The sequence below is a fragment of the Protopterus annectens genome, chromosome 4.part0 (genome assembly GCF_019279795.1).
Source record: "Protopterus annectens isolate FY-2018-M chromosome 4.part0, PAN1.0, whole genome shotgun sequence".
NCBI lineage: Eukaryota > Metazoa > Chordata > Ceratodontiformes > Protopteridae > Protopterus > Protopterus annectens.
The window spans coordinates 342,112,074-342,132,454 of NC_056733.1; the positions used below are offsets into that span (position 1 = coordinate 342,112,074).

A 20,381-nucleotide genomic window follows, 5' to 3' on the forward strand; every position below is an offset into this window, starting at 1 on the left:
GGACCACAAAAGCGATGGGAGGTGGTAACATATGTTTTAGTAAAATACTAAGTCAAAGAACAGAAATCTGTATTTCTCATTTTATAAGTTGTATTAGTCTGGTAATTTATTACTGCGGTGGTGGTGCTGCGGTAGCATTGTCGCCTCACAGTAAGACGCTGTCCTGTTTGATTCGCAGCTAAAGCATCTTCTGTGTGGAGACATGCGTGAATGGGCGTACCTTCGTTGAAGGTTGTGCGTCAGGGCTGGCAACTCGGCATGTAAAAATCTACTGCCAATCATTAGTGGACCGGAGTTCCGTTGTGGCGATCCCTAACCGGGAAAAGCCGAAAGACACAACAACATTAGTCTGGTAATTTATTATTAAAATGTGTTGTGCTTGGGGTCTATGGACAATGAAGGAAAGATTTTTATCCCACTGAAATGCTTGCCTATTAGCCGGTTTAGTTATTCAGAAATGGTATGTTTCCTGTTTGGACTATTTGTTTGAAAACTTACATGAAGTTTATAATTGATTTTTTTTCAGACATTTGAGCACATCCAATATATTTTATAGGATGTACATATATCATGAGAACATGCACAGATGTTAATGATTGAGGGGTGTTATTCATCTAATATAAATACATAGAACAGTGATGTTAATACTGTTGGTTCATTTAGCTGGTCCTTTTATATACTTTATTTTTGGAACTACCTTCATTTTATAGATGGCATTTCAGAATAAAATTCAAAAGCTGATGGAATTAATTGCTGATGAGGGCAGATATGATTTATTATGGTAAAGAGCTTTATGTGCAAATACATTTTAAACTTGTGATTTGTGATTTGTTTTCTGTTTTGTTCTCTGTTAAAAAGTTTGATCTACTTAGTAAGTAGTCTTCATGTATTGTCGTAGTCTATTAGTGGAGCTTTTCTCCTCGGGCCTCTGCTGAAAATGGACATGTATCCAGCCAGACTAGCCCGGTTAACAAATGTAAAATAAAATAAAATAAAATAAATAGCTCTTCAAGTAGCATTGTTTGGTCTGAATTATGGGTGCACCAGTATGGTTAGCATCATGAGGTATAAAACTTACAGTCATGTTTTAATGAGTAAAATAATATATTTGTACTGTGTTTTTATAAAAATCTGTTAAACAGTACTATACATCTGCAGAAGGAATTAAAAATAAATGGACATTTCTTTAGCACTTAGCGTATTTTGTTGTTAATAACTATAGTGAGTAAGAGTACCAGTTTTTTTAATGGTTAAGGTCTTCACCTTATAGACAGGAGGTACAGAGTTTGATTCAGACTGCAGGTTATTGGCTATGCTTCAAGTGATCCTTCAGGGCAGGTAGCCTAGTGTTCACTTATGAATCAGTGTTTTAGACAGTTGCTTGTTTGTTCTCCTAAGTTTGAAGACCAGATGTACAACATCATTTATAGAAGTCTGATTTTGTACTAGCAAGGTGAATATGGTTTGGCAGAAAGTGTAGTTGGCTCAGTAGTTACATGAAAAGTCAAGGCCAATACTCATGGGATCAATTTTGAACCGAAACTGCAAAAACAGATTTTGGGCTGAGGTACAATAGCTGAATGTATTGAATAGAATAGCTGGGTATACTTGGAGAACAAGTCATCCTTTTAAGCCTGTGCTTTACATGAATGTTTGATTTTAACTACCTATTTTGGTCTGATTCAGCACATAGAAACATGTTCCTTATTTTCAGTTACCTATATCAGATTATAGCATGAATATAGTACAATCACGTTGTATGCTGTAACTTGTTGAATATTTAATTTTGATTTTACCTGTGCAGGAAGAAGTAGCGCTTTTACTTTTAGCACTGTTTGCAAGAGACACAATATCTATACAGGAATACTTATCCTGATATAGACACTTATAAAAAATTGTAAAATGAAGTATTGCAAATATTTTACTAATATGACTTGTTCCTTTGTTTTGCAAGAATTTGCAAAACAAACTACATTACTTCCAACTATATTATTTCACTTTAAGTATTTTGACTGAGTGTGAAAAGTATTGAGTATTAAATTATTTTTGCCAGTCTTTTATACAGAGATGTAAGCTTCTATTAGATCACTTAACAGTCCAGCACCTGTCACTTGTGCACCTATCACTTGTGCACCTATCGCTTGCAGCACTTCATACGTGTATTTAATAACAAAGTATGACTTTTAGTTATTAACATCATCATTAAATTAATGATGTAATAAGAACACCACATCTGTACCATATGATACATGAAGGAAAAATAATTTATTTTCCTAGTAGCAGTGTTTTAATACATTTCAGCATTTCATGGCTTTATTTACCATTCATTTCTACCTTCACAGACATCAGGTTTTCATCATTCTTTTAACTTTCTGTCATAGCAGATCATACATTAAAAGTAATTGTGAGAGGATGTCCTGTCTCATAACTGTGAAAATATTATCTTTTTATTCATAGCAGATTGCAATAAATGCTGGAAGGTCGATTATCAAGCTTTTAAAAATAATCCTCCCAGCCTACCACTTAAGTAACAGCATAATAAGCCTGTAGAAAATTAAGTCAGATTGTTTCTCTTGTGAATCATTATGTAATATTATGTTCTCTTTTTCCTAAATCCAAGGATGCGAGAAGTGGAACTGGATGGTGGGAAAGCTCTCGTAATCAAAGAAAATGGTGGATATTTTGCTGTTGGACACAAATGTCCTCATTATGGAGCCCCACTTGTCAAAGGTCAGTTTCAAATACATTTTCAAATAGTAGTGATGGTTGGTTAAACATTATTACTTTTGTTTCAAATGCTGAAAATAAGTTTTTCTATCATCATCTTAAAAATAAAACGTGTTTTATCACTGGTGTAGTATTATTCAAAAATATGAATCTCTGGGTAAAATGTATTATTCTGCATCATTTTTGTAGCACCAAAGAACATTTTATTTTAGTGGTTGAGAATTCTGAGTATTATAGGTGACAAACTAAGTTTGACTGCTTGTGATACTTCTGGACTACAAACTGGGTCAGGAGCAGGCTGTCTGATGATTAACAATGGATAAAATCAACCTAGTTTATAGACAGGATTCTCTAAAGTTTAAAACAAAATTTACAATGTAAATTTATAAATTCACTTATAAAGTTATACTTCTTATTGACGGGTACCTAGCTACAAAACTACATTAATTTCATTTCAAGCAATAAAAATCCTCATATTATCATGGCCAGATAATGTACAGTATGTTAAGAATAGCATAGGGTAATATTTTCAACTGTATAGTATAAAACTAAGCTTCCGTTTCTTAATGAGTTAGAAATGCTTAGCACTTGTGACACAGTAGAACGTTGAAGTATTGTTTTAGAGAACTTTTAATGGCTATATTATAAAAAAGTGACACAATGTGGTGTATTTGCACTTCATTTGCATATTGCCATGGTCTTTTTCAAGTACTAAACTCCTTATGTGGCTGTTACCAGACATTATATAGCAGCCTAGTCTAAATTTCTGGTAGCTTAATCAAAGACTGTGATATTCTTTAGTTCTTGTAAATATCAGTTCGAACATTTTAATATTGCTTTCTTAATGCTTTAGGCACCCTACTAATTACTAAACAGACTAATGTGAAATCAACTGAGATACAATCTGGCCGAGTGAATTCATACACATTGAATGAGTTGTAGTTAAATTCACTGGCTCTGAAAATATGGGTATTAGAAGAGCAACACAGTATCTAACTATAGTTTGTACAAAAGATATAAATTGCATTTTATTGTGTCCTCACTGTGTTGCAGAGAGAAAAATGCCCTAAGCATCAGTGGGGTTGGATGTGCCCCCAACATCTTTGCAATTTATTTATTCTCACTTCAAGGCTACTGCATATCAGAGAAATAAAATTAACTGTGCATGCCAAGATGTAAAGTGGTTCAAATGATTTCTTTATGTGAAAAGAAAATTCCACCTACTAACACACTGATTTCTTTGCTTAGTTTTCTGTGAGGGAATGTTCAGCTGGTTTCCATTGCTGTTTCTGAAAGGGCAGCAGAATGATTCATATTAATTCTTTAAATTTTACATAATGGTATTTAATTAATGGTCAACATGACTGAAAGGATTTTTACAAGTTCTTAAATCATTTTTGCTTACCACAAAATTGTGAAAATATCAAAAGGAAAACTATTTCATTTCAGAATTTTCAAAACAATACAATTCCAGGAATTTCCATTGTATTTCTATAGGATGAAGCAACTTTGTACCCTCATACTATGCAGACTTTTAAACTTTTTCCATAAAAATTGCATGGCTTTGGAGAATGCAGGTATAGTCATGTTGGCAAATAAGCAGAATATCCCTGTTTCTCTGGTACGATAGGATCTGGGTGACACATTTACCTTTATTCAATTTGTAGATTTCAACCTGAAGTTTCAATAAGTGCAGATTCCACACAAGAAAGCCAACAAATTGGATGTAGAACATAACTATTATACAATGCCTACTCTAAAACGTGCACGCTGATTGGCCAGCCCAACCAGCGTGCCCGTTGTAAATCCCTCAATATACTAACAGAAAAAGGTCCGGTCGCCCGGACTTTTTCCGTTAGTATAAAACACTGTCTCGCTATGTTAAAAGTGTTTAACATAGCGACACAGATTTAAAAAAATCAACGGAGATCTCCGTTGCTTTTTTTAAAGCTGTCTCGCTATGTTAAACTCCTTTAACATAGCGACACAATAAAACGGAGATCTTGCGATCTCCGTTGCTTTTTGAAAACCTGTCTCGCTATGTTAAATGAGTTTAACATGGCGAGACAGCTTTAAAATAAGCACGGAGATCTCCGTTGCTTATTTTAAAGCTGTCTCGCTATGTTAAACCCATTTAACATAGCGAGACAGTAAAAAGCAACGGAGATCTTGCGTTCTCCGTTGCTTTTGCCCACAGCTCTGATGTACTACGTAGGCATGCGCAGTACATCAGAACTGCCGCAGAACACCAGACAGCTGCGGAAGGGGAGCAAAGAGGCATTATACAATGCCATTATTTAAGAAAAGCAATTATTTCTTTTCTTAAATAATGTCATTGTATAATAGCAATAACCCACTTCTGGGTGTGGGTAATGCTGTATTTACCCACGGTTGTCTTTGTTTTAAATCCAGCATTACCCACACCCAAGGTGGGTTATTGCTATAATATCACCCTGTTTTGGTGAATTTAAAGTCATTCTGCAATGTATTGCAGCTGTAAAATTCTCAAAGGTGAAACATAACACAGTAGTTTCCTGTCCTTCTCTATTGCTTAAAAGATCTTCTGCATTTTCATTATACCCTTACTTAGCTATAGTTCTTGAGCTTTAATAGTAAATATTGCGCATAATTCCACAATGTGTCATACAACTAAAACATAAGATCTTGTTTTTCTCTCTGTTGGAGCATAAATTGATGCTATTTTATGAGTCATGTTAAGGTGTATTTTACCAGGTTAGCTTTCTATTATAAAAGTATGCAGTCTGATTACAAATGGAAATGAAAGTTTTTTTAATTAGTTATTTCTTAGCTTTTATTCTGGCAAATTAGCATACACATTATTGTTTTTCTCCAGTATTAGTTTTTAAGTATGATAGTGCACAAGTATCTTAGGATGCTAAAACCCACTTTTAATAAAGCATTTTCTTGATTTTTTTTTTCTTTTGCCATTTTGCCATTGATGACTCATGCAGTGGGAGAGAACAGGTATGACTCCATTTCAGTCCTCAAAAGTGAAATTATTTAGTCCTCACTGAATATTTTGGTTATGAGAAGCTGCCAGAATGAGAGCAGAGAACTTATCTGATCACTCATAAATAAATTTAGTTAGCTCTGAGATTGTAGCACCTCAGGGTTGGTAGTATTTCCTGGGATGGAGGATTTTATCAAGTCACTCAATCAGTTAATCAGTAAGTAACAAATTTGCTAAGTAAGAGATTCATGTTACTTCAATAAATTGTTGTTCTGACCTGGCCGATGTCACCTGTTTATGAAAAATGTTGTTATTGGACATGACCACATAAATTATCAGGAATAATAGACATGCATTTCTAAGTCATAGGAAAAGATAATTTCTATTGGTGGGCTACTAAGGAAGATTTATGTGCCATAGAATATTATTCAGGAAACAATATTCACAGAAATGGAAAAGGTGAGGAATGGTGAGAAAACACATCATGAGATATGGGGTAAATAGCTATTGTTATTTTTTGTATTAGTTATCTTTTTAATATGATGATAATTTATACTTTTTTGTGTGGTACTAAAGGAATGTCTGATATTGGAGACTGGAAAGTATATTTGTGTGAACAAAAGGTAAATAAATGTATGATATATATATGAATAATATAGGTGCACACACACACACACACACACACACACACACACACACACACACACACACATCTCCAGATTGTCACTGAGAAAAGGTTCATGATGAGTGTTTCACTAAAAAAGGTGTAGAAGTTGAGATAATGATGTATAACAAAGAAGCTGCAGTCTAGGAAATTTTAGAAGCAAAGTTAATTCCTAAATGTAACCATACCTTACTGTTAAATAGTAGTTATAACCTACTTTTGGATTTTCCATAATTTTCTTTCAATAATGATCCATTTAAAGATGACTGGGATTCATAAAGGTTACCACTAAGTCTGCATTAATTCTATATGTATTGTAGCCTTCATGGGTGAATAGACAGCACAAGCATTGTAGTAAGGGTATTAGTAGCAACCTTTACCAATCCCAGGGAAAGTTAAAAGTTGTCAAGATATGAAGTAGCTGAATCAATTTCATTACCTAAGTAAATGCATCATTTTTTTTAATTACCTGCTTCTTACTTACTAAAATTGTTTCATGATCACATTTTTTCATCTGTATACCTGATAAAATTTTACTTTGTCTCAAGTTTTATTTGTTCCTAAACTTTTCAGAGAACTGATCACCACTGAAGACTATAATCCACTATCATTGTTAAATTCCTGTTATCAGCGGAACTCCGGTCTGCTAATGATTGGCAGTAGATTTTTATAGTGCCGAGGTGCCAGCCCGACACCCAACCTTCATTGAAGGCATACATTCTTCTTCTTCTTCTTCTTCTTCTTCTTCTTCTTCTTCTTCTTCTTCTTCTTCTTCTTCCTCCTCCTTTTCCCAGTTAGGGGTTGCCACAGCGGATCACCTGTCTGCTCATGATTTTACAGTGTCAAGTTGCCAGCCCAGAGCCCAACCTTCCACAGAAGGCACACACATGCACACACTCACACCTAGGGCCAATTTTTCCCAGTTAGGGGTTGCCACAGCGGATCACCTGTCTGCTCATGATTTTACAGTGTCAAGTTGCCAGCCCAGAGCCCAACCTTCCACAGAAGGCACACACATGCACACACTCACACCTAGGGCCAATTTAAAGTATACAATCCACCTACAGCATGTCTTTGGGATGTGGGAGGAAACTGGAGCACTCAGAGGAAACCCATGCAACCACAGAGAGGACATGCAGACTCCGCACAGAAGGCACCCCAGCCGAGGATTGAACCAGAGAACCTCTTGCTGTGAGGCGGCAACGCTAATCGCTGCACCACCGTGGCCGCCCAATGAAGGCATACATTCTAATTTTACTAAATTTGAGAACTCCATGCAATCTGTTACTTCACATAATAATTTATACTCAGTTAAACTCCCACAAAATGTCTGCATATGTGTTTTTTGTCTCAACACATGACAATGGTGCATGCAGCAAAATGAATCACAACCACATTTTCACTATATTTAATAGATTTGATTTCCCTTATATTATTAAGTTGTTCTGGTCTGTTTTCTCTTTCACCTCTATTAATGACAAGAACATCAAAATCAGTTATCATTCTTCTAGAGTAAACAAGAGGTCCATTGTTTTCTCTTATGATTTATTTTATCTCAGAAACTCCTCCTGGTGGCAATAAATTACCACCCTCACATATAACCCATACATTTTCCAGGTTACAATGCAGAATGCTTTATTTATACTAGCTTGCTTATAACAATAGCTGATAACAAAAAATAATGCAAAACTTTTTTATATCAGTTGTGCATTTGGGCAGAATCTCATGTTAAAGAATTAACAATAACAAGAGTTGAGCATTAATTCTTAAGTAAATTTAGATTTGTAGGCCTTGGCAACAGTACTTGATTCACTTAAATGTCTTGAATGCATATTGCTGAAAAATAAAGTTGTTAGTAATTAAGCTTATTTAAATATTTCATTGTTCATCATATTATTCTTTTATGAATCAAAATCCTACTACTAGCTATGGTTTTATTACCTAATTTTTTTGAGAGGAGGGGGCTCTGTTAGGGCCCCCTGCAAGAAACCATTGGCAGGTATGCCTCAATAACAATTCTGGATACCTGATGCTAGATTGTGTATGTTTTCTTCAGTTTTTGTTACTTTCTTAAATTGACACTTGTATCAGTCAAATAATTATTTAATTATTGCCGGTATACAAAATGATCTTCTTTACTTGTTGCTATTTGTTTTTCACATTCAGAAATTGGTCCTCCTTCTAATAAGATGGCCTTTACAGACACTGAGTTATTCCTTTCAAAGTCTAACCATAATATGCAAAAATTAAATTGTTGCCTCAGTGCGGAAATAAATAAATAAAATAAAAAATAGAAGTATGGTTCCTAACACTTCTCCTCAATATAAAATATACAGTCTGAATCTGGATCTGTTACTGCTACCTACTGAAATCCCTTATAAAACTTACCATTTAGCAGAACGTTTTTCATAGGGCATACTGCACTTGAAGGCTCATGACACCATTTTCCACATCTCATGGATTATATTGGCACCTATGTAGTCAACATGTATAGTGGGACTACCTTAAAAAACAGTATTTAGGTAATTATTTTCAGTTAGCTATTCATTTGGTTACTTTTGTTCTGTAAAATATAAATATTAGATAAGATTCTACCTTTTAGCCTATGTGACTTTCACTTCTATAGTTTTATACCTTTAGAATAAGTCAGTAACTTTTGAACTTTTCCTATTTAACTCATTTGCCACACCCTGAAAATCTCATGTATATACACTACATATACTATTCCTGAAAGGAGCTTTAGTGTACAAGACAGCAGCCATGGGCTGAAATGAATTAGAACTCTAGTAGGTCATGATGATTTTCGGTTTTTCTTCTCTTTCTCTCTTTTTTATTACTTATCTGCTGGTAAGATTAATATTTTGTAACTTTCACAACTGCTATTAATTAAATATATATATATATATATATATATATATATATATATATATATATATTTATTTATTTATTTTTATCTTTTGTCAACCCTTTTCAGGGGAGACCTGAGGTGGTATTTATATTACTAGGGCAAATTTGGCTAGGGCATTGGGGAACTTCCTCTAGTCTTTTTGACAGCTGCCATAGGGTCTGGCGGTGTATTTTGTTGAAGGAGCTGAACATGTATCAGAAGTACATATGTGAAATATTACGTTAAAGTAGAAAGTTGTGTGAGCACACAGAAGTCATTACAGAAAACTGCCGATGAAGATAATATTCTCCATATAGTAATAAAAACTTTATAACAGCATTATAGAATGATTGGTAGCACCTCATTAAATGGATAACAAGGAAGAAGGGCAGAAAGGATTTCTCACAATGGGTTTATAATAATACAGCAGGAAGTATATGAGGTGATAAAGTACAGGGGATTGAGTTCATAATATAATTTTAAAACGTGCTATAAAAGAAGTTCAAAAATAACTATTACCGCATTCTTCTACTTTCTAGTCTTGTGTTATCATAAAATATTTGGAACAATGAGAAATCGATCCATTAGGTAGGGATCTGGATAGTTTTCATTTATATGAATATACTGTACAGATGTCAATATGTAGAGCATATGGCTCTTGAATGAGAATTTAGTGTATACTAAAAAACGCACATGTGAAAATGCATGTGTACATAAGCCCTAGAATATTCTTTCTCTTTAACAAACAGTAGTGATAGAAAGCAGATTAGTGTGAAAAATAGCTCCCTGTTGAAGTGCTGAGGTTTGTAAGCATTATCCCAAAATAACAACAACAAAAAAAAAAAGACAAAAAGACCAAAAATACAAGAGAACAGTGAATGTCAAACATCTCTTTTATCCTTTAAAGTTATATTTTACATAGCTGGAAGCACTCCATACTCCCTGAACTTGATCAGCTCTAAGATTACCACACTTCAGGAGAAAAAGGAATACTTAAAGGAAAAACAATCTCAGACTTAACATATGTAAGTCTGCTTTTTTAATTTTCAGTCTTTAAGTGTCACTATTCTTGATCACACATTAATGAGTCTCAAAATTGCCACTGGTTGCCATGAAAAACTGATATGAGGCTTTGTATAAAGGTACTGCTGTCATAAAAAGTGCAATAGAAAAGAGGGATGATAACCTAAAGTAAGTAGGTCATAGGGGAGAGATGATAGAATTATGTGAAAAATGTCTGACAAGAGAAACACAGGAAATAAAACAAATCCAGAAAAAGTAATGTAGATGAAAACAGGACAATGTAAGAAAAAGAATAAAAATACGTAGAACACAGGAAGGGTTATTAATAATGAAAGCACAAATGATGGTCAAACAAGTAAGGTGGTAGGTAAAGGGAAGTAAAATAAATCTAATGACATAGAAAAGAAAAAAAAAACTTTACAGATGATCTGAATATTGTTTGCTAATGGATATCAGATTTTGAGGATAATCTTCTGTGAAAAAAGAGGGAGGTAAATTGAATGATTCAGTGCAAGACTTGGAGGATGAAGAAGAAAACCTAAAACATCTAACTTTACAAGGTTTGGGTTTTTGTGGGGTTAATATAAAAAATATTTAAAGAAGTACAGTAACAATTTACTTCTGTTTTATACCATCTTCTAAAGAGAAGCATGGAAAGGGATAAGTGCCAACAATTTGGAAAAAAAGGCCAATATTATTCCAATCTGGAAAGCTAAAGACAACAAAAGCAGCCATGTGAATTACAGTCTAGTTACCATGTTAAGCATGACAATCCTTAAACTGTTACCTGGAAAGAACCTAGTGGAAGAATGAAAAACAACATTCCTATAATGATGGCATGTCAATTTATGGTAACTCTGTATTGTGGAACATTGAAATGTAATGGATTGTAGCTTTCAAATGGATATTCTATTCATGGGTTGTAGTCAGGCCTTTGCTACACTAACGTTTAGAGTATTATTAAATGAAGGACAACTTGGTCGGAGGGCAGACAATCCAGAGTAATGTGTAATATCCATATGGATGAAAGAATTGACTATCAGTAAATACATTTTGTCTGGGGTTCTACCCTCAAGCCATTACTTTTTTTTCTTATATGTATTTGTGACATGTCAGAGGTAAAGGGTAACTGATTTGTTAAACTTACAGGTGATGTAAAAATAGCAGCATGAATAACACTGAAACAGGTTTACACAAATGTGCAAGCAGGTTTAGATACAATTGAGAAATAGGCAACTATGAATGATCTAACTAACTTTGGGAAGTGCAAGTTTGTGATATTAAATGATAAAGGTAAACAATATATAGATGGAGAAGAAAACAGAAAAATGGATGGGATATCTGTATGAAGATTAGGCATTCTGATAAATAACAGACTTGCACTTGAATATCATATTGAAATAATCTGCAAAAAGGCTAGTAGGAACTGAAAGATTTATTATGTTTATAATAAATCAAAGTCCTTATACGATGGTTTGTATTATTTTAGGCTTATGATACCAATATTACAATTTTGAAACAGGGCTTAGTACCTAAATAACAAGAATATAAGCTGAAATCTTAAAAGAAACTGAGTAGTACTGGAGACCTTGGTATGTACTCCTTGGAGTGTAGGGAAACTGGAGGAACGTGAGAGGGAGTTTTAAAATAGCTGATACTATTTTTTGTATGATTGCAATAGTTTGGATTTAAGAGGTGTAAAATATCATGTTGGGTTAGGGAGCATCTTAACAAATAACAAGATAAGTGGTTTGTCACGGTGGATAACGACTGTCAGTACAGCTAATTTGCTAAAAGTACTGTTGGATGAAAACATGAGTAAACAGGCATATATGACAGCATAATGGCAGAATATTTAAAGATTTTTAGGGACTTAAAATCCTGGAAATCATGTAATGTACATTTAAGAGTAAATTAAATTTATGTCAGTGTTTTATTTTCTTCCCCTAAATAATATGAGTAATTACACGTGTGTGTGTGTGTGTGTGTGTGTGTGTGTATGTCTACGTGTGTACTCATGTACCCATGTTTAATGGTGGAGACACCATCTACTACTTTACATCTTCCCTAAAAAATCTGTGCCACTATTGTATGTGCTTATTTGGTGAGAGTAAAACATACTGTATAGTATATCATGTGAAAGTAGAAGAAAAGTAATCTGTTTATTAAGCATATTAGGACAAAGTAATATGGATAAAATGTTTCCTTTTGAGAATTTTAACCTTTTTATTGAAATTGTTACAAAGTATGTTTTTTACTTAATTACAGACAGAAGCTGCTAGTAGGAAAGTTTATACATGTTTAACTACATTAATTGCTATGGATGTGAGTATGACTGCCTTTTTTCACTTGTCATTCAAGTTTACCTCAGGGGGCAAATCAAATGCTATAGTCTATTCTGTGGATTTTATTAAAATATCGCTTTCATATGCACTCATATCCATAGCATTCATGTGGAAACAAGTTTGTGCATAATCATTACAATGTAAGTCAAGTTTTAATTTATACAATAGCATATTATGCTGATAAGAAAGACAAAGAAACTACAACATTTAATTCTCAAATAAAATTTTGAGTTGGATATCAACGTTTCTGCCATGAATTTGTATTAACTAACAATTGATAAGTGATTGTAAAATAACAAGTGTATTGAAATGCAAAGACCATTCAGAATATTAGAAGACTTGGATAAAAAAAAAAAGCAAAGGAGCTCATAGTCAGACATGGACCTTAAAATTTAAACCCTTTGATGTTTTATCTTACTCTACTAACTAAATCCAATAAAAGAAAAAAATAAATGCACAGTTTTGTGTATAATGGGATAATATAGGTGGAAAATAGTGTTCTTTTTTATGTTTTTATTTCTATTACAAGCATCATTTTAAAACTTAAAAGCAGATTATGAAATTTCATGGGATATTTTTTGGTGCACATAACTTAGATGTATAAAGAGAAAAATAAAGATGTAAAGTAACAAAACAAACCCCAGATGTTTATGTATGGTATTGAAAGTATGATTATGTATGGCAGAATGAAGAAATGTTAAGAAATACTAAATGGTTTGTGCAGATTTATCCATTAACAAACTTAAAATACTTGAATAGAAATCCTAGCATTCTTCTTCTTCTTTCCTGCTGGCTGACATGAGTACTGCTCTTTTACATACAGCAGCAGCACAATGTAATCCATCAGGAACACATCAATTAAGTTTCATTTTCTTTCCAGAATCTCTGTATGAAATGCAGAACAGCACTTTCTTCATTTAGGTTCATAGGTTCATAGATTTGTGCTCGGCTAACTGCCCTTTTGAGCCATTTTAAGCCTAACCAATTACCCCACGTAAGAATCAAACCCTGCACCTTGTATCTGTAAGTTAAACACCTTGCCCATTGAACCAACCTCCCAACCCATATATATTTACATATGAAACTGCATGGCATTTCCCCATGTTGCAAGTCCCTGTGCTTCTAAATGCAGATCTGCTTAACTTGAACCATGTTACTTCCTTTAAAGCATATATATGAATGAATGAATGAAAGGTTAATATAGGATATATTATAATGTTTGTTATTCTTTTTGTGTATTTGCAGGGGTTTTGTCAGGTGGCCGAATAAGATGTCCATGGCATGGTGCCTGCTTCAATATTACCACTGGTGACATTGAAGATTTCCCTGGATTAGACAGTCTTCCCAAATTCCAGGTATTGAAAAACTTTGGTGTCTTGTAAAATATGATTAGCCACAATGTAGTCTTTATCTAGTACTTGACATTTGTAGAGTTTATACTCACTAAATGTGAAACAGAATCATATATGCAAAATATGTTCACGTAGAAGAAGTTGTTGGGTATTGGATAACAGGTTCCATGTGGGATGCAGAAAGGACTTGTACATGGTGTAAGTAAATTACAATTGTTTTCTAAAGGAATATTTTATACTCGGAACTGAATTTTCTAGGATAAACATCTACAAAAGTAATTTGAGTGTGCAATGTGATTTCTTTTTTTTTTTTTTTTTTTGCTGCTTATGATTTCAGTAATCTATTTTCAGTTTAAAAAAGAAAAGCATTATTCACAGGCTAATCATCTGAAGGTGGTAAGTCCCTTCAACTTGTAAATGTATAAGTCTTTTCTTCTTATAAATATGTCGGTCATAAACCCATGCACAAATTTCTTATGACACTTCACGCTGGATAAGTACTCCACTGAATACTAAGGTACTAAATCTAAACTGTATATTTTTTACGATAATGGGTGATTAGTCAATAACCAGCATTGTTAGGCCCTCCTCAGACAAAAATTCTGACAGTTAACACATCATGAAACAGACAAAAAAAGTTAGAGAGTTTGTAGATATGATGGCTAACTGGAAAATGTACAGATTTATTTGCATTTATAACAGGATTTTTGGTGTGCATCTCTGTATGGCTGCAGGCACTCAGAGTATGCATGTACATATTCATGTGTGCCGTTGTAGTCGCTACATATGTGTATCTGGTGAGTTGAGTGACTGGAGTATGAATACAACGAAACATAGACACTCAGTATTTTAACTATTGCTCGTATATACACTTAATAAATGTGTTAGAATAATATAGGTTTTGTTTTGCATTTGCATACATTTTCTGAAGGATATGAAGTCTGTTTGCCATTATTTAGTGACTTCAATCCTCAATAAATTTCCAGAAAACCACAAATGTTATGGGGAACAGACCAAAAATATAAGACAAAAATCTGGACAGTTGAGAGGTAGCCTTCCTATTATAGTAACCCCCACCGCCTGTTCCAGATCGAATCCTGATAACCACATGGATATACTATAGCACAACAAGCAGCTCAAGGAAGTATGCCTCTCACTAGAAAGCACATATGACAGTGGCTATGTCTTGTGGTAACACTGGGAAATAGATATACTCATCCGCATGGGGTAAGAGTGTATCAAGGAACTGCTGCAGTATCCTTGAGGCAGAAGCTTGTGAGATAACCAAAGTCCCTGGTCTGTCTCTGAAAAGTCTCCATGGCAAATAGAGTGAGGACTATACGTACCTTGGTATTCATGGGAATTTATTTATTTATTTAACATTTGTTTACCAGGAAAGTCTGACTTCGAACAAAGCCAATTTTAGCGAAGGCCCAGAAAGAAATGTTCCAGATGCATATCTTTGAAATGAGGGAGGAAACCTGAGCACCCGGAGGAAACCCACACAAATGCAAGGAGGACATGCAAACTCTGCACAGAAGGCACTCCAGCCAAGAATTGAACCAGAGGACCTCTTGTTGTAAGGAGACAATGCTACCTCAGCACCACTCTGCTCTCAATAAGAATAAGAAGGCCACACACTTCCAGTTCCAGTTTGTGGGCCATACAAGTTCACCAGCTCCCTAATAATTTCCTCTCCATAGGTTCATAGGTGTGTACTAGGCTAATGACCCTGGAGCCTTTACAAGCCTAGCCCATAGGATTACCCTGGCATCATGCCACCCGACCTTAGTTCCCAGTGCCTCTGTTGAGTAGAGCCACTGGAGTGATCCGTGTGGTGAATTTTCTATTTCCCATCCACTCGTCAAGAATTCTCTTGAAGAGGGCCAGTGAGGTGCTCTGTTTGACATGTATAGGAAGTCTATTCCATAGCATGGGCAGTCTCTGGGTTATGAACCTGTCCCTCCAGCACGTTCTGTTGATTGTGGTCATGAGGTTGAGGTCTCTGGAGTGTATGGTGTGGAGGGATTAAGATTTCTTTAGATGTAGCATTTCTAACAGAGCTGGGTCAGACATGGCTTTGTAAGTCAAGCAGAGATTGCCACTAAGAAGGCAATATGAAACAGAATAGTTGGAGTTTTTTGAGTCTGTCCATATAGGACAAGTGTTTAAGGCCTAGGATCCTCTTTGCGAGGTACTTTTGCAGCCTCTTCAGTTGTTGCAGGTGTCTAGTGAGGTACATGACAAATGGGGTATTATACTCGATGACTGGCTTAATGAGAGAAGAGTAGAGGGAGACAGTGACCTCTTTCTTCCTGTATGCAAAACCCTTAGTAATGAGATATGCCACACAGAAGGACTTTCTGACCACAGTGGCAATGTGGTGGTCAAAAAAGAGGTTGCTGTCAACCTGTCTTCCTAGATCTCTTATAACACCTTCTGTGTTCAGTGGACTACCATCGATGTGTTAATTTATGGGAACTGGGTTTTTCCCAAAGGGGATGATGACACATTTTTTGGCATTGAGATTAAGGCCATGGTTCTGACGCCAGTCATTGGTCTCAGTGAGTGTCAACATCACTTGGGGAGTTAATAATAGCTCCCAACTTGCACTTCTCTGCGAACTTTGTCAGACAGAGTCCCTTCGTGTTGGCCTGGACTTCAGAGAAGTAGATACCAAACAGGAGAAGACCCAGGACTGAACCCTGTGGGACTCCACTTGTGACTGATCAGCAGTCTGACTTGGAGTCAGCTACTTTCACACTGTGGGTTCTATCTGTGAGCCAGTTTGCAACCCACCTAGTGATATCGGGGTTGATGCCTAGATTAGTGAGCTTTTCTATGACCCCTAAGTGGGGAATGGTATCAAAGACCTTGGCCAGATCAAGGTAGGCTGTATGAACCACCTTGCCTTCATCCACAGCTCTGGTGGCTGACTCAAAGAAGTCGACCAAGTTGAGCAGGCATGATCTATCCTTCACAAAACCAAACTGTGTGGGATCCAGAGTTTGGTGATTCCCTATAGCCTTGTTTATTAGGTCCATGAGGATGCATTCCATAGCTTTACATATCAGACTCAACAGGCTAATGGGGCAATAGTTCCCAGGGTCTGTAGCCACTCCTCCTTTGTGGAGAGGGATGACTGTAGCAGTCCGCCATTCAGTAGGGACAAAGTCTGAGGTGAGGCTGTGATTGAAAAGGGCACACAGATGAGATGCCAGTTCACTCTGTAGTTCATGTAGAACATAGCAAGAGATATTGTCAGGTCCCACAGAAGCTGTATTCTTGGCCTTGGACGGTGCTGTTTTAACCTGTGCAGCAGTAATGCTGGGTGCCTGGCAATCTACTGGTATTGTGATTGGTCTTTTGGGGGGGGGGGGGAGGTAAAGTTGCCACTGAATCTGTCGGCCAGTATATTGGCAATATCTGTTGGCTTGGTATAGGAGGTACCATTGTGTAGTATCTCAGAGCGAATCTGGGTATTGCCGTGGAGATTCTTCACATAACTATAGAAGGCCTTGTGGTTGTCGTTACTATCTGCTGCAATTCTGTTTTCATAGCTAGCTTTAGACGATTTGATGAGAGATCTCAACTTTTTGTTGAGGCTGATAAGGGAGTTTTTCTAGTCTTGGGACTTCACCTTATTCCGCATTAGTTTCCTCCTTTTGTTGTAGAGTTTGTTTATGGCAGGGGACCACCAGATTGGCTTTCTTTTTTTGGAGGAGAGTGTCTTGGTTCTATTGGGTATGGTGAGTTCCATGCATTTGTGTACATGTTCGTACAGTGCATTGATGTATGATTTGACGGTCATGCAACTAGTCTCCATTTGCATGAGTGCCGTGAAGTTAGCCACCTCTGTTTTTGGGAGGCCAAACTTAGCTTTGGAGAAGTTTTTCATGGTAGTTACCTTTGCGGGGGAGGGAGGGATATGGATTTCTAAGGTGATTAGTTTGTGGTCGGATCTAATCAGGGAGGAGTTGACTGTTGGTGTAGAACAATGGTCACCCATGTTAGTAATGACCAGGTCAAGAATGTTGCTACCTCTAGTGGGGTAAAAATGAGCTGGTCCAAGGTATTGGAGTTAATGAATTCCAGGAAACATTGGGCAAGTGTATTGGTACATGAGTAGTTTTCCCAGTTAATGGAGGGGTAGTTGAAGTTGCCCAGTATGAGAGTGTTAGGTTGGACTCTAATATTCTCCAGGGTGCTTAGTAATGTGGAGTGTGAGTCTTGGGACATGGTTGGGGACCTATAGCAGGGTACAACCTGAATCACCGTCTTACCCAATGTTAGCTGCACCTGAAGCATCTCTGATGCATTATGTTGGGCTACCAGTTTGGACGTGTGCGCATCCTTTAAGAATATGGAAACACCACCACCTTTGGAGCTTCAGTCCAAGTTCTGGGGCCAAAAGGTGTGGAATGAGTTATGGCCTGGTAGTGTAGGGGTGCTTTCTGCTGTCTTGAACTAGATCTATGTTTATACTTGTCAAGCAGCGTCTGCTCCTCAAAGCTACAGTGAGTCACCCGGCACCTGCATCTCCTTCCCTGAAGCTGTGAAGCATCACTGTACATACCAGGCTGTGGTACAATGGAAGCAAGCAGCTCAGAGTGGGATACAGTAACACCAGTAGCAAAGCCAAACATCTTCACCAGTTACAAAGTGACTAGAAAATGTGTGCTTTTTTATAATGGAGCTGTACAATTTGCATTTGTGTAGCAATGTGCAACTCAGCTGCAAAGGGTGGGAAAAATATGTTATAGTATCATGGGCACATAGGCACAGTGTTTGCAGACAATTTCCTATTTAAACCTCACTATTCAGTCATTTGCATATGATATTCTTTGCCCCTTTTCAAGTGTAGCACATATGCTTAGCATTTATCTCCGAACTGATCTTGCTTGTGCTTTTGTGCAAATCGCAGACATAATCGCCATGCACATGCAGAACTATAAATAAGAGTTTCCTTTTGACAGGAAACTTTTAAAGAACCCCAAGGTTAGTGTTCACAGCTGTGCCCCATCACTTCAACAAATCATGCCCACTGTTTGATGCTGCAGATGTACTGCGATATCCCAAGCACTGCTCAGGTTGGAGTCTTACAATGAGTTTAGACTGTCAATCAGGTCACTTTTATTTTATAAAAAAGGCTCAGGAAAAAGCTAAGAAATTTATCAAACATAGGAATATTTCTGCAAAACTAGTAAAGATGACATCCTAGTGTATATTTTGCCCCAAGATACTTATATGTTCTATGTTTTTTCTTATTTCAGACAAGAGTGGAGAAAGACAAGGTGATCATCCGAGCAAGTAAGCAGGTGAGTACCTGTCTCAGTTAAACAGGTATGTAGTACAATCCAAAGGTTAGCAAAGTAAGAAACGGTGTACTTTCTAGTAGAAAACAGCTTTCCTATACTTCTTTTTATGTGCTAAGATTTCTAAAATACTTGATGTACAGTTCATTAGGGGCATGATTCCAGATAAAACAATTGTCCTGGCATGAGGCTACTTATAGATCAGCATGCACCTGTTGGTACTTTGCTGGCCTGTATTCCCTAGAGTTGTGTTGAGTACACAGTGTCTCATGTGCCTTACCAATGTGCTGATTGCTAGTCCATTAAGTTAATGAGAATGGTTCTCTTTTTCTGACATTAATCAATGCTGTCATCTCCACAAGAAAATGATCCAATAGTTCTTCACTCTTAAGAAGACATCGACCATTTTCACTTTATTTTTTCACCACATAGATTTGCATTTTAATTAACTTTCACTTTCATTTTCACTTTAGTTTTCGTACCACATAAATTTGCATTTTAATTAAGTTGCATTTCTATAGTAGTTATTATGAAAAACATAGTCTCACTGATAAGTACAAACTGCATGGTATTCCTGATTGCAGTTAGCGCTGTGAGTTCAGCCTCTGTCTACAATGTGCACATAAAGAAAAAGGCATTGACTTGCAGCTCTTCCTTACATTTGGTACAGATTTTGGTGTCTGCACAAATCATTGTATAAGAGAAAGATCTGTTTTCCTAAAGAGAGAATTTAAGATGAATTACAGCTTTGTTTTAAAGACTTCTCATTAAAACAAAGCTGTAATTCATCTTAAATTCTCTGTATAAGATATTTTAACTTTTAGTCCTTACAACAGGAGAATCATTTGCCCTGATTTCCAGCCTGTAAATGGGATCCCACATTAGACTCTAAACTATGTTTGTCTCCCAACATTATATTGATAGCAGAAGGTGGCAGTAAATCTTTCTAGTCTGCTTTTAAGTGCCTCATCATCAGGATCCCCATACAATACAGAATTACATAAACTGCAAAGCATTATCAGCAGTGATGAAGTTTGGATCACATGGGATCACCCAATACCTTGCATAAATCACAAAGAATTATTGACAGTAATGAA

At 36.1% G+C, this 20,381-nt stretch overlaps 1 protein-coding gene across 3 annotated transcripts in view; it reads left to right on the forward strand.

Annotated features, from left to right (window-relative positions):
* Nucleotides 1-20,381, forward strand: part of AIFM3 (apoptosis inducing factor mitochondria associated 3) — a 667,943-nt gene that overhangs the window by 198,440 nt on the left and 449,122 nt on the right. For all 3 annotated transcript variants that reach the window (XM_044068314.1, XM_044068316.1, XM_044068315.1), the window contains 3 exons: nt 2,621-2,730; nt 13,863-13,972; nt 19,243-19,287. In XM_044068314.1, coding sequence (XP_043924249.1) covers nt 2,621-2,730; nt 13,863-13,972; nt 19,243-19,287 — 265 coding nt within the window. The remainder of the gene's footprint in view (nt 1-2,620; nt 2,731-13,862; nt 13,973-19,242; nt 19,288-20,381) is intronic.